The 13,555-nt window shown below is 41.2% G+C and overlaps 1 protein-coding gene across 1 annotated transcript; it reads left to right on the forward strand.

Annotated features, from left to right (window-relative positions):
- The first annotated feature begins 10,719 nt into the window (after positions 1–10,719).
- On the forward strand, positions 10,720–11,847 carry LOC134198367 (uncharacterized). Its single transcript, XM_062667744.1, has one exon. The coding sequence runs from the start codon at positions 10,720–10,722 to the stop codon at positions 11,845–11,847; it is 1,128 nt and encodes a 375-aa protein (XP_062523728.1).
- The last annotated feature ends 1,708 nt before the right edge of the window (positions 11,848–13,555 follow it).

The following is a 13,555-nucleotide window of genomic DNA, read 5'->3' on the forward strand; positions in this document are numbered from 1 at the left end:
CAAATGTTCTCTATACTCGCAAATGTTCTCTATACAAAGTTCATTGTCCACTGATTTCCAGTCAGTATGCTGTTAAACTCTGCGCGAAAATCGTTGTAACTTGAGTATGTAGTGGGTAAGTGCAAGCATGGATTGCATGTGTGTGATGTGATGCGGCGAGAGAGTCCGGTCAATGCATTGAAATCGACCTTTATGATATCGACCGTCACAACACTGCTCCCAGTTGAAAAGCGCAAAAAGCGTCCTAGCATCTCTGCATTCAGACTTCGGATGTATCTGAGCAGGAAGTTATAGACAGCCTGCTGACTAGCAGACATGGCGTCTGGCTCTGCTATTAGAGTGGCCACCTTTCTTGCAGATGGTGTAAGTTCTGCCAATTTTTCCTCATACCATCTAGTTGATGGTAGGCAAGAGGCCGCGCCGTTCTTTATTGCTTCCATGGCAAAGGCTGGCTTTGCCAACAGTTCAGAATGAGCAACTCGTCGTACAATGTCGCGAAGATTTTCAGCTGTGGGCAGTTGCTTTACGCCGAACCGACTGAATAGATCGATAAGTTCTTCTTGAGTGCCGTCGTCGAGAACATCCATCCTTTCTGCCTGACGAATAAGTTCTTTTTCAGTTTCCGACAGGTAGTTGAAAAAAGATGTAACTAGGCAGTCATCAGTTACTTGTTCTCCGATGAGTCCCGATACTACCGTTGCCCTACAAAACTTTAGTGGAAAAAACCCAACCTGTTTAGGACCTGAAGCCAGAATGCGCCCGATTGCAACAAATTCTTCTTTAGTCGTATTGGGGTCGACGACGGGAACTCTCTCCATCTCTCCGTCAAACTTTCTATCCATTACCTCATCCCAAAACACCGTCATTACATCACGAAAAACCCCGTCTACATCCACTGCAGACTCTCCACTCACGTTTATGCTAACACGCCTGCTGGTAACATCGGTGATATCTTGAAAACGACGAATAAGATCTTCTACCAATACTGATCGCCGAACCTCAATCCACGTTTCTGGTTCTGCTTCAGAATTGGTTACTTCATCGCTAAAAGAGAATAAATATACGAGTTAAATTAGCATATGAAGTAATGCTGCTAGTCCACACGACATGCTTACTGGATATCAGGAGATATAGGTTGGTACAATGAATTCGCGCCTGGCGAGCTGGCAGGAGGAGGCGTAGAACGGAGAGAAATGACATCCAACGTTTCATCATCACTGTCTGGAATATGGTTTGGACTTTCAGAACAACTTGTAATGTTTAAGGCAACTGCAACAGTGACTAGAGGTGGAGAATGCTGCGGCTCAACTTCACATGCTAGTCTTGGCCTAGTCGTAGTTACGGGACACCCTGCAGTTGTGGAGTAATCAAGAAGACATTGCTCCTGAGACTCAAGTTCCTGTACATGTAAACAAGTTTAATTAATATTGTCAGACGTATCTGTAATTCAATCATACTAGATTTTCAATTAAAACATTAGCCGAAGGGGCTAGTCTGCAACTTTCGAAGGTGTTGGTGGGATTGGGAAGAAGTACTGCTGGAGGGAAAAAAGAGGTGTTCAGAAGTCGTACAGCTTCGGGATCGAAAATGTCTGGAATAGTACCAGCATACATGTACAGCACCTATACGAAAGCAATAATGTAATAAGACAGAAGGAAAATTACTAACTTAGTTGATACTAGGAATCTTACATTAAGCGGAGTAGCAGATCTAAATGTTTGGTTGTGAGAACTACCGTTAGGTAGTCTAAACCGGATAGTAGAGCCAAGTTGAGACGACTGGGAGTCCGGGAGTATAAACGCTTGGCACATAGTAGCTAGCCACGGCCGCAAAACAGAAACACGCTGCAGGCAAAATTAATAGTTACGACAGTTTACAAGCAGACTTGTAAATACCAGCATAGAGTCTCCACCTGTCTTATAGATGATGAAAACAAGTCTTCCTCTCGAGCCCGTCGCTGTTGTCTTAGAATCTCAGCTTCCTTAGAGATGCAGCGATATATTTGCACACTACGATTTTCACTAGACTCGCAATGCATATACCCTCGCTTGATCAGCTCGAAGACTTTCTTCATACTCTCTATCTTGCCAATCGCGAAGCTGATCTCTTTGAACAGAAGATCCAATTAGGTGATACGAAGAGCGTGTGATTGTTGTTGTTCCTGGTGGTGGTGTTGTTCTTGGAACTGTTGTCATGGTTGTTGCTACTGTTCTGGTTACTGCTGTTGTGGTTGCTGCTGTCGGCAACTGCCTAGCCTACAATAGACCGTGCATGGAGCGTGTGTTACGCTGCATCATGTCACATTGTGAATAGTTTTTTACGCGAATGGTTCTTCTGGTGTGGATGTCTTCACCAGTACGAGTCGCAGAAGAAGCAGTTGAGACCTATGCCACAAAAAATTATTGAAACTGTTTTATGCCGTAGTTGGCGAGAAATGCGAGCCCTTCTCTTGTCATACCATTTGAAGGTTACAATATATAATATTTATTTATTTATTTATTTATATTTATTTATTTATTTATTTATTTATTTATGTTTGTTTGTTTATTTATTTATTTATTTATTTATTTTTTATTTATTTGTTTGTTTATTTGTTTGTTTATTTATTTATTTTCTTGTTTGTTTATTTATTTGTTTGTATATTTATTTATTATTTTTATTATCTATTATTTATTTACATGTATAGGTACGTCTGCTAGAGTCATATATATTTACGACGACGCCAGACCCTATGATAGAGGCAGCTGAGAGCTTTTACAGGGTTATTACGCGACCTGTTAGTTGAACGTAGTCCAACTGCAAGCATTAACTTAAATTAACTTAATTACGATCACAAGGTTTGCAAAGACCTGTAGCTGGTCGCAAAATCTAGATGTTGTGCGCAAAGATATTGCCTGTAAGTACAAACCATGGATCCCTAATACAAACCATGCATACCTAATCCTAACACTATAATCACCTTGGAAACTCCATATCCACGGACCACGCTTTGCGCATAATGTATAGAAACAAAAGCGCGATCCAAGGCCTCGGAGGAACGACACTATATGATACACACTTAATTAATTGGGCTTGGGCTAGTGCTCTGAACTTAAGATGCATGCTAAAGAAGACAACCCTGAGGAAGACGTCTGTATCAAATAGCATCAATTAGGTAACTTAGTATACTTACTTCCATTGGCGATGATAATAGATTTGTTGTTGGTCGGATATACAGCTTTCCCTGGCGCACTTCTCTTCTGAGAATCTCAGGAGTGTTTGCTTCTGCTGGTAACTGGACTAGGTTTCGGTTCTTGTCCGCTTTATGGTAAGTATAACTGGTACTATCCAGCAGTGGGAATGTCTGCAAGACCCATTGGTGCATCTGCTCAGCTGTCCAAGTCAACGGCAATTCAGAATATGGGTGATCGCTTGGCACCAATGAAATCTCATGGCGTGGTACACCTGCCAAATTTCTATGCTATTAATTACGCCAACGTAAATTGCTAATTGCATACCAAGTCCAGCCCTTGTAAGCCGTTCCAATTCTGAGCGAGTGACTGTTCTCGTGGTGTTCACTTGGGCCAAACACACAACATGAGTCCTCCATGACGCAGCTCTTCTACCACGGCCACGCCTTGGTATAGGCTCGGATCTTCTGGCTCGACGGCGTCCAATAACTCCAGAAAAGCTGTTGCTTAGTTCCAAAGACAGGCGACTGGCAGACGAATGTTGTGAGTTCCTGACGTCTCGCAATACCGACAAAACGTGGCTGGCAGCATCGGACACATTGACAAAGTCCTCCATGTCCAGATCACTACTAGTGCTAGGAAGTCCTACTTCGTTACTCTCTGAGCCTTGATTTTCAGTGTTCATCGTCCGAAAGTCTAGCAATCAAAAGAACCACCAAGACGTATATACAAACGTATACTGCAACTATAAGTCAGCTAGAGAGCGGTGCAATAGGTCCTTTATATAGTGTTAAGGGCGTCTTTGCCGGTGGTCTGAGCGGTTTGTTAGACAATCGTCACTCATTGTGTACGTTTGTATTCACAAAATTGTGCTAAAATCTATATTCCTTTGTAGTACAGGTACTAAGGAGCACCTGCACTTGTGCTAAAAGCAAATCGATTTATCGCAAGTGGAGGTGTACGTGGATGTATTAGTTAATTAAGGTAGAAACAAAATTGCTTTAGCTCAATTACATGATCCACAAAGAGCAAACGTAATAATCCATTCCAAAATAATGCTTGTGACTGCTTATTTACTATGATTGTTAGCGTGTTGTATTTGACTCAGACTCAAATCTCTCAGACTTTGGTGTACTTATTGTATTCACGTTACTAGGTAACCTGTACTACAGCACAAACTAATCGCATTAGCGCTTATTGCAGGTGCGCTTGTGATAAACAGACAATGTGTACACCTGTGCCACAACCGTAATCTCTTTTGACGCAAGTACACGTGCACCTGTTTTACACCTGCGACAGTGTTAGAAATATCTAAAAGTGCGTGATCGACGGAAACAAGAAAAGATCAATTGAACAAGAACTCTTTCCATGCCTGTTCCGTACGTCCGCTAGATATATTAATTAATACATCAGTTAACGTGTAGTTATCTGAGCGGTCTTTTACACAGTTCAATTAGCACTTTCGTGTACCCATTGTGTTGACCAAATTGTGCTACACAAGCTAATCGGCTTAGCGCTTATAACACAAGTGCAGGTGCACTTTATGCGTATATGTATGCACCTGTGCCACAACCCTAATTGCTTTGGTACATGGACAAGGAGAGGTGCACCTGTGCTACACCTGCAAATGTGTTACTGAATCTAAAGCGTTCCGCATCAGTGGTGTTAATATCACCTTGCTATTGTGGGGTTTTATTTCCACTTAAGTAGAATTCATTTCCACTTAAGTAGAATTCATTTCCACTTAAGTAGAATTCATTTCCACTTAAGTAGAATTCATTTCCACTTAAGTAGAATTCATTTCCACTTAAGTAGAATTCATTTCCACTTAAGTAGAATTCATTTCCACTTAAGTAGTAATCAGTTGACTTCAGTAAAAATGATTCTACTTAAGTAGAATTCAGTGGTCTATTTTCACTAAAGTAGAATTCATTTCCACTTAAGTGGAATTCAATTCAACTGAAGTGGAAATAACAAATTTCACTTAAGTAGAAATGGATTTCTACTTCAGTAGAAGTGCTGATTTCTACTTCAGTAGAATTGAATTCCACTTAAGTAGAATTGAATTTCACTTAAGTAGAATTGAATTTCACTTAAGTAGAATTATTTCTACTTAAGTAGAAATAGCGAATTACGGCACAAATGGCGCGCCATAATGTGCATGTATCTTTTAGCATGTTTGATGTCATGCTATGCTGTACACTGTGTAGCAAATATATAGTACCATGCAGTTTTAGTATAGCCTGAATTCTGTCACTTGTAATTTAGTTGATTCATGGATGTAGCACTGGTTTCAGGCACATTAGCGTTATCTAGTGGCACTGCAGCAGCTGGTGGAATTACCTCAGCTTTGCAAACTACTGAACGGGAGACAGCAATAGGTAATAAAGGCATTTATGTGTCATCTTTGATTAGTTGATCTATTACTCACATGTTTTGCTTAATTAATAAAGATAGAACAGGCAGTATAAATTGCTATAATGTATGAATGAAACGTGGGTTAGCAGTTATAATGACATAAGACATGGAGAGTGCAAGAAGGTTTTCCAGCAGGAGTATTGATTGAAGCAGGCAAAGTTATGTGTTTGTATTGGTAAAAAAGATGTTTCTGCTGAATGACTTGGTTTATGTTCCAAGAATTTATAGTTACATGTCTAGATGGTTGTGGCAACACGGCCAAGTGCTGACTGTGCTTTCGGTGAAAGTTAACAGTTTTAATGGCAAGATGATAGAGAAAGTTGCATGACTTTGCTTCTGTCTATACATGTATACGTGAAACTATACCAGTCGTGTGTGCAAAAGTTGTAGTCTATTTAAATGTGTTCATGCAGTAGCTTAATATAGCCCAGATGTGCTTTGATGTGTACCCAAACTAAGTCTTGCTTTTGTAGATGCGATGTAATTTTAGATGCTAGATATGCTTTATTTTCATGACCCTGTTATTATCTTTGTAACAAAATGTGTTGTCTGTCCATACGTAACATTCACCATTTACTACGTTCAGTGAGACCTGGTATTGCTGATGGCCCATTGTCTACTTTTGATGAAGGTCTACGACGATCACTTGACCGGAGCACAAGATCTTCTGTTTCAGAATTTTCGTACTCACAAGAAGTGCTACCAATTGGAATAGGAGGTATGGGCATTAGGAAAGCTTTATCTTCTTCGTCTGCTGCTTTTCTCGGAAGCTGTGTTACTCAAATTGAAAGTTGGTTAACTGTCTACTGAAACGCAATCTACCTTCTCTGTCCACTTTAGTCAAACATTTACTCAGAGAAGAGAAAACACGAGGAATTGTCCGTAAACTATTTTCTAAGAGCGAATCGATTTCTTTAGATGTGATGACAGCTACGCAACACCAAATTCAAAGTCGACCTAGATAATATTTCTCTACTAGTGTTGACGAGTTTCAGAGAAAGAGCCCTCCTGAAGACTATATAATCTCCTATGCAGGTGCTTAGATGTGGGTAACTCCAAACTGTAACCTTGGTCTTACTCGGGCGGTATTCACACTTGGGTTAGTAAACCCGTTTTTGCACTAATTAATCCTAACATCCTGCTGTGCTATCACGCGCAAGTGTGTTCACACTTGCTGAGCTAACCCAGGTTGCCTCTAACAACTGTAGTACTAGATTACAATCAAGTGCTCGCGCTAAGCTACTCAATTCCCACCAGAATTGATATGCCTAACTCTTCAGAACACGTTCCATCTCCAAGTTCTACTGCCTTCTCCGGGTTTCCTTTCTTCGACTTTAGCAGTTCAAAGGCTATGCGTTACCCTGAATTCCCTCTAACTCCATCATCATCAGCCATTACTATGCAATCAGGTAGTTCAGTAAGTATGCCAGTTTGGCAAATGCGACAAAGTACATTTTTCCATTCCTGTTGGGACTCCTTGTATTTTGAGACCATCAAGATTGCCTAACATGTCATCAATGCAACCTGCAGCACTAGCACCAGTCAGCTATCCTCACAGTTACTGTGCCACACCGCAACAACAGCACTACCATCACCACCACCACCAACAGCAGCAACACGATCACGAGTAGCAGCGGCAGCAGCCTCAGTCACACCAACATATCAGAACCAGCACAAGCAACCAAACAATACCCCTTCAAAAACATTAGAAGAACAACACCCAGACTCTAAACAATCTGCAAAGAGAAGAAAAATCGATACAACAAAAAGAAACTGATTCTTCACTTGACATATGGTCAAGCAGCAAAATCCACGATCAACTACGGAGGCAGGGTTGAAGAAGCCCATTTGGGATAAGACTCAAGATGAGATGACAAAACTGGGTCTGACCAGAAAGAAGATCAGTACACGCAAAAATGAAATCTCTAGAAAAAATGTACAAAGAAATCAAGACAAAACTAAATCGTTCAGGAGAAGAGAATGATAATTCTTTTCCATATTATGACATTATTGACAGTGTGATGGGTACAAATTCCAACTATTTCACCACATTTTATCATTGACAGTGGTGCTCGAGATGGTCTGGATCTAGATGATGAGGATGAATTCCTACTAGTAGACGACAGCGTTTGAGCAACCTCACCTGTTCTAGCAAGTAGCCCTTGCAATGACGTACAGATTCTTGATGATAGCTGTGATGACAGCATTAGTGTGAGTGTTGCCAAAGAAAAAGAAACAGCCAATAGAAGACAAAAAGATCAGGAAAAAAGGAGGAGAAAACGTCCAAGGGCTGCTGCCGTTTTTGAAGACATTGCAACCACTATTGAAACAAGTTTGTCTTTTATGGAAGACAGATTTGCTGCAATGATGGAACGGCAGCTGGAGAGAGAGGAAAGGCAACTGCAACGAAGGCTTGAAGCAGATCAAGCACAAAGCACAAAACAACAAGAATTCTTTCTTGAGGCTGTAAGAGTTTTGAAAGACCAGTAACTTTCTTGTTTATTACTAGTTTATACCATTGCAACATATGCATGCACTTGAGTAATTAGGAGTTCTACTTTGTGTTTTTAGTAATTTAATAATAGATTTGGGGTTGCTTAAACTTCTACTAAAACTTTAGTACTGTAGTATAACTGCATGCAAGACCTATAAGGTCAAGTTTTAATATTATTTTCACTATCTACCTTGTTGGGTTTTCTTAGCTTATTACTGTCAACTGATTTCACTGCACGTACTGTAATAGGGCTTCTCTTGTGTCATCAGCATTACTATTGCCTTTGTGGATTATGACTATAATTGTCATCCTTATGGTCATCATCGTCATCATCATCATTACCATCATCATCATCCTCATCATTGCCATTGCCGTCTTAACAGTGAATGAGCCAGTCATCATCCGCCTCGATCGTCATCATGTGCAATACAGTAGTTTTAGAGAATACAAGAAGCAGTAACAACATGGCAAAAGTTGTGCAAAGTAGTGTCTTGTTGCTTATGCAGAGTCCTGAAGCGATACTTAAGAAGACCAAATGCTCCCTCCACTACCATCCTTGTACTGCTTTGTACTGCTCAGTTTAAAATTGAATTTTCGTTTATTACGCGCTCCTGTTTGAGGATATGGTTTCATAAGTCATGGAAGTAGAGGAAAAGCTGGATCTCCAATGACAAGAACTGATACCATTACTCCATTGATGTTTACAAGTTGACCATCAGCAAAGCATGTCCTAAAACGCTCAGCTTTCTGATACAACTTATTATTGCACAATACCCTGGCATCGTGGACTCTTCCAGGTCATCCAACACAGATATCAGTAAAGAACCGGAAAGAGTCAACTACAGCTTGCAGAATAACCGAATAAAAATGATTTCGATTGTAGTACTCGGCTGAATAGTCAGAATGACATTTCATTGGAATATGTGTGACATCGATCGCACCTCCAACTTGGAGAAATCCCTGCTGTTGCTGAAACTTAACAATTACACTTGCCAGTCTGTTTCCGCTGGGTAAGCGAACATGAAGTTTCAACAACTGGCGCACAAAAGCTCTGCATACTTGATTCTTTATTGTACAAGCAGTTGAACGACCAATCCCAAACAGGCGAGAAACTGTACGGAATTCAGAATTCCCCGCCAATCTCCAGAGACAGACAGCGACACGTTTGCTTACCGGCACAAGGTCACGAAATCGAGTGTTACGACGAGAAATATATGAATGAAAGTCAGCACACAGGCGCGTGAAAGTAGCCTTCGACATACAGAAGTTAGCTTTCCACTCGCGTTCACTCCAGTTCCTACAGCCTACGTTTGTCCACCATGTCTCTGTCCTGGCTTTGACCCACACGGTACGTTGAACAAAATGACGGCGACGTAGAGCCACAAAACCCCTAAGTAATGTCAAAGTAAGGCGACAACGGAAGACGACATGCGTGTAGTAGGACAGCAACAGCTGCCTGAATCTGCGGATGCGACCGCTCCTCTCACGAAATAAATCTGCAAGTCGTGCTGCGGATGTGATTTGTTCAATGAACAACCGCCACACTAACACAAAGTCGATCAATCTTCTTTGATGCAATTCTGTGATGCAATATGGATAAACTGGAATGCTTTCAAAAGCTGTAACACAAGCTAAAACCAGCTCTAATCCCGCTCCAACCCTACTTTTCAGCAGGGTGAGGCTAGCCTTGCTCTAACCCACATTCCTGTGTAAACTGACCTTATGTATTCTTATTGATTGTGCTAAGCAGTCGCAAACCCAGTTCTAAACGATAGTGTGAACACACCTATGTCGCTCCATCAGTTTGCTGTAGCTTCTAGATATTGGCTGAGTTTGCCTTTGTTTTCTTTCCCACAAAACACACTAGGTGTTTTTGCGGTCAGCCACTAGACCCATAAAAAGATCAGCTTGTTGGATGTGGTCATGGTCCACACCGTTTCAATCGTCATAACGCTTTGGTGTAAGACTATTTGCCAACAACTTTTTATTGATTCAAAACAAGATGTAAAAGAACAGAGAAGCTCGAGTGAAACCATGCAAATACCGGCATTTGATGTTTTCTATTCAAATTTCTTGAATGAACGACCTAGTTACTTTGGCATCACAGTAAGAAACACGTTGTAACCATCAGACATCCCTCGCGTTGCTGAAACATCATATTCGTGGCAGAGGCGGCTGAGGTGGACAATGATGATCGTCACGACGCAAGAGTGACTTCTGCCGGGGCGGAGGGTTACCCATTGATAGTGGAAACGCGTGCACTTTGGTCGCCAGATAGTTTAGAAACGTTGAAATCAATAGCTTCGCAATGTGCTCTGCTCGCTGCTCCTTTTTGAAAGACTTTCGAGAACTTGTTAGAGCAGATTTCTATAAAATTATGGATTTATATCGCTAGAATGATTTCCAGCCGCATGCTTGCAGAAACGGATGATGTTTTGAATTGGAACTTCCTGTATGTGAGTAAATTTGACTGCAGTATAGAGACGAAAATTTGTGGAGGTACGTACTTCTACGTCCCCCGCTTTTGTCGCCTCTATACCACAGAATGCTGAGAAAGAACCAACACTAAGCATTGACACTTACATGCATTGACAGTAGCTTGCACGCGGTTTTATTGTTTAATTGTTTTTAGAGAACATGTTAGATGTCGTGGTGGTGACGGCCGTTTCTATTGAACTCCGGGCTGTCAGGAAAGTTTTGGAAACAGCTGGTTGCACGTTCTTTCCTAATTTTCAGATACGGGATAGTTCAGACGAAGTTTTGGTGGGCGGTGTGGCTACCAAGCTGCAGTTGCAGAAGTCGACCTTTAATATGGGCGTGTTTCTTCTTTTACAAAGTGAACACGAAGGAGCCATGGATTTCTTGCAAGCAATAAAATATGGCGTAGAGTCTAATCAAGTGTCAGAAAGTGGATTATTAGTCATGATTGGCATGTGTGCAGGAAACCCTGACAGTAAAGTGAAGTTTGGAACCATCATGACGCCTCAACTGATTGCAAATGAAACTTGTGTTGGTTCAAAGCTTGATGCAAAGACAGGCAAGTTCGAGACTTCATTTGCTGATGCTAAAGTTAGTCAAAGGGTCTGTGCAGCAGTTCAAGCGGCTTCACCAGAATTCTGTGGATATGATTGGCTTGACAAGTATCTGCCGGATGAAGTAAAGAATACTCCTTCACCACTGTTTCTTCAAGATGCCATTCTTGCTGCATTGAATGTCCATCCCAATGAAATGAATGTGGCCGAGGTGCATAGAAAACTCTTCAGTGCGTATGAAAATTGGCCAGAAAATATTATCACCAAAGAAGTAGTGAAGGAAGCTCTTGGCATTCTTAAATGTGAGTACGTCACAGAAGACGATAAGAAGTTTTCAATTAATGAGAAAGGTAGAAAATGCATCAAGGACATCGAATCTGATTCTGATTTTCCACGAAGTGATTCTCAAGATTTAGAGGTCAACAAGAATCCTATGATATCAGGTGCTTTCGTTCGCGTTGGCATGACTGATAAGCAATGGGAAAAGCTGAAAGATCAGGCTGGTAATAGAAAAGCGAGTGGATTTGATGTGGAAGGATACGGGTATTTGTCCTATGCAGGAAAGCATCTGGGCATGTTGACCACGTGGTTTGTCAAGGTTGTCACAAACTTCGCTACCAAGGAGTCCAAAATGGATTATTATCAACATTATGGTGCCTGTCTTGCAGCTGCATTTTTCTTACACGTACTAGAGAAAAATCCATATCTCGCAAGACTCGCTGCCAGGAAATAAACATGAAATTCGTGCACAGTATTTCATGAAACTCTTGCGTGGTACATGCCATAGGTTTGAGGCTTTGCTGTTGTGATCGATGTACGCATCACATGCATGCAGTAGCATGTCTGTTCGCATTTGCTGTACTTATTGTATACTGTGAGTAATGTTGCTGCTGCGAGTTTATACATGCAGAGCTGCACTTACACTTTTTGTAATTGTAAACTTTTTCATTTTGGATTGTATAACTGGACGAAATACAGTCTATATACTCTTTTCCTTTGCAGTTTGATTTGTCTAATTATATTAGCTAGAAGACTGATTTGATCCGATTCAAGTCCTTACATGATATCAGATCATATCGTACATGCATGGCTGCCTGCCTACATTTAAATTAGTCTCTTTCTTACCTTGCACCAAGAAAGAACTAGCTAACAATTAGAAATATGAAACTAGGCTAGTGTTATATCTGACTGCTCTATAATTGCAGCCTCAGCAATGCATGCGCGCGCTACATGCATAAATCCGTAAATACCCACACACACTTTGATCACTTCTACTGTATGATCCAATTACCCATTACTTCTCGTTTGCATGATGTCATCGATCCATAAAAGAAATGATAGAAACCTTTCTCCGTAGCTTTGCTCATTTGGGTGAAATTGGCGCTTGCCAAAAATTATATGTGTCAATTAGGTAAGTCGTCTAACTAATTTTTAATTTTTAGTTGCCCCGGCATGCATGACCACGCCCTTCCAGGAAAATTGCAACTGTAGCAACTATCGCGAATGTTTTTGCAACTTGAAGTGATTTGGTATTTGGTAGCTTTTTGCATATGCCAGTAAGCTATGTTTGTACTCTACGACCATTATGTAAGTCTATACGGCTACAAGAAACTCTGCTGCGGCATGGTATCTCCTTTGCGAAATCAGAGACCGCCCGGTACATTATATGAAGTATTGCTATGATTAGCTAACTGAACTTATTTGTACTTTTTGTGGATTGACCCATGGAGTAAGTGGGATCATTTATTGCAGCTAGAAATTAATTAATAAGTTAATTGGCGAGCGAAGCGAGCATCTTTCTTGTCATGTCAATTGCGTTGAGATATATTATTGCTGAGCGTAGCGAGGCTTCTAATCCGAGTCTCACAACAGAAAGGGGCGTGGTCCTATATGGCTCTCCATCGAGCTCTTGGTACATATGTCACATAATGTGTGTGTGTGTGTGCGTGTGTGTGTGTGTGTTGCGTGCAACAGACAGGAAACCGTTTCCGTGCATCAGTACTGGATGAAGCCACTAGATCTTGACAAGGTCAAGTGATCTAACTAGACGATTTGAGACCTTGCTTTTGTGGCTGCCTTAAAAGTGTTGGCTGACCAAGAACGACTGCAGCAGAAGTTGCAGCTTATTTTTTTGAGTTGCCATCTATAAAAAACCGTCTTCCACGCAGATCTGCCAGCGCTGTTCTCAGTAAGCAGTCAAACTGCAGCAGAATAGATGGTGCAGGCACGTGATAGCAGGACTGGTATCTCAGTCATAAAAAGCAGACAAAGGACAAAACAGCAGACACATCACCCCTGGTAGTGCCTTGAACCTGAAGAGTAGCACTCTAGCTACGCTCACACTGGCTCCTATATCTTCATGTGTACAGCCACTGAGAAAGACAAGTCAGAACAGAACATGAAAGCTGTTTTGCTGTCATTGTGCACTATACTATCAGCTC

The sequence above is a fragment of the Corticium candelabrum genome, chromosome 2 (genome assembly GCF_963422355.1).
Source record: "Corticium candelabrum chromosome 2, ooCorCand1.1, whole genome shotgun sequence".
Classification (NCBI taxonomy): domain Eukaryota; kingdom Metazoa; phylum Porifera; class Homoscleromorpha; order Homosclerophorida; family Plakinidae; genus Corticium; species Corticium candelabrum.

Excerpts from the sequence above, each read along its gene's own strand:
- LOC134198367 (XM_062667744.1), top strand. The coding sequence starts at position 10,720 with ATGTTAGATGTCGTGGTGGTGACGGCCGTTTCTATTGAACTCCGGGCT.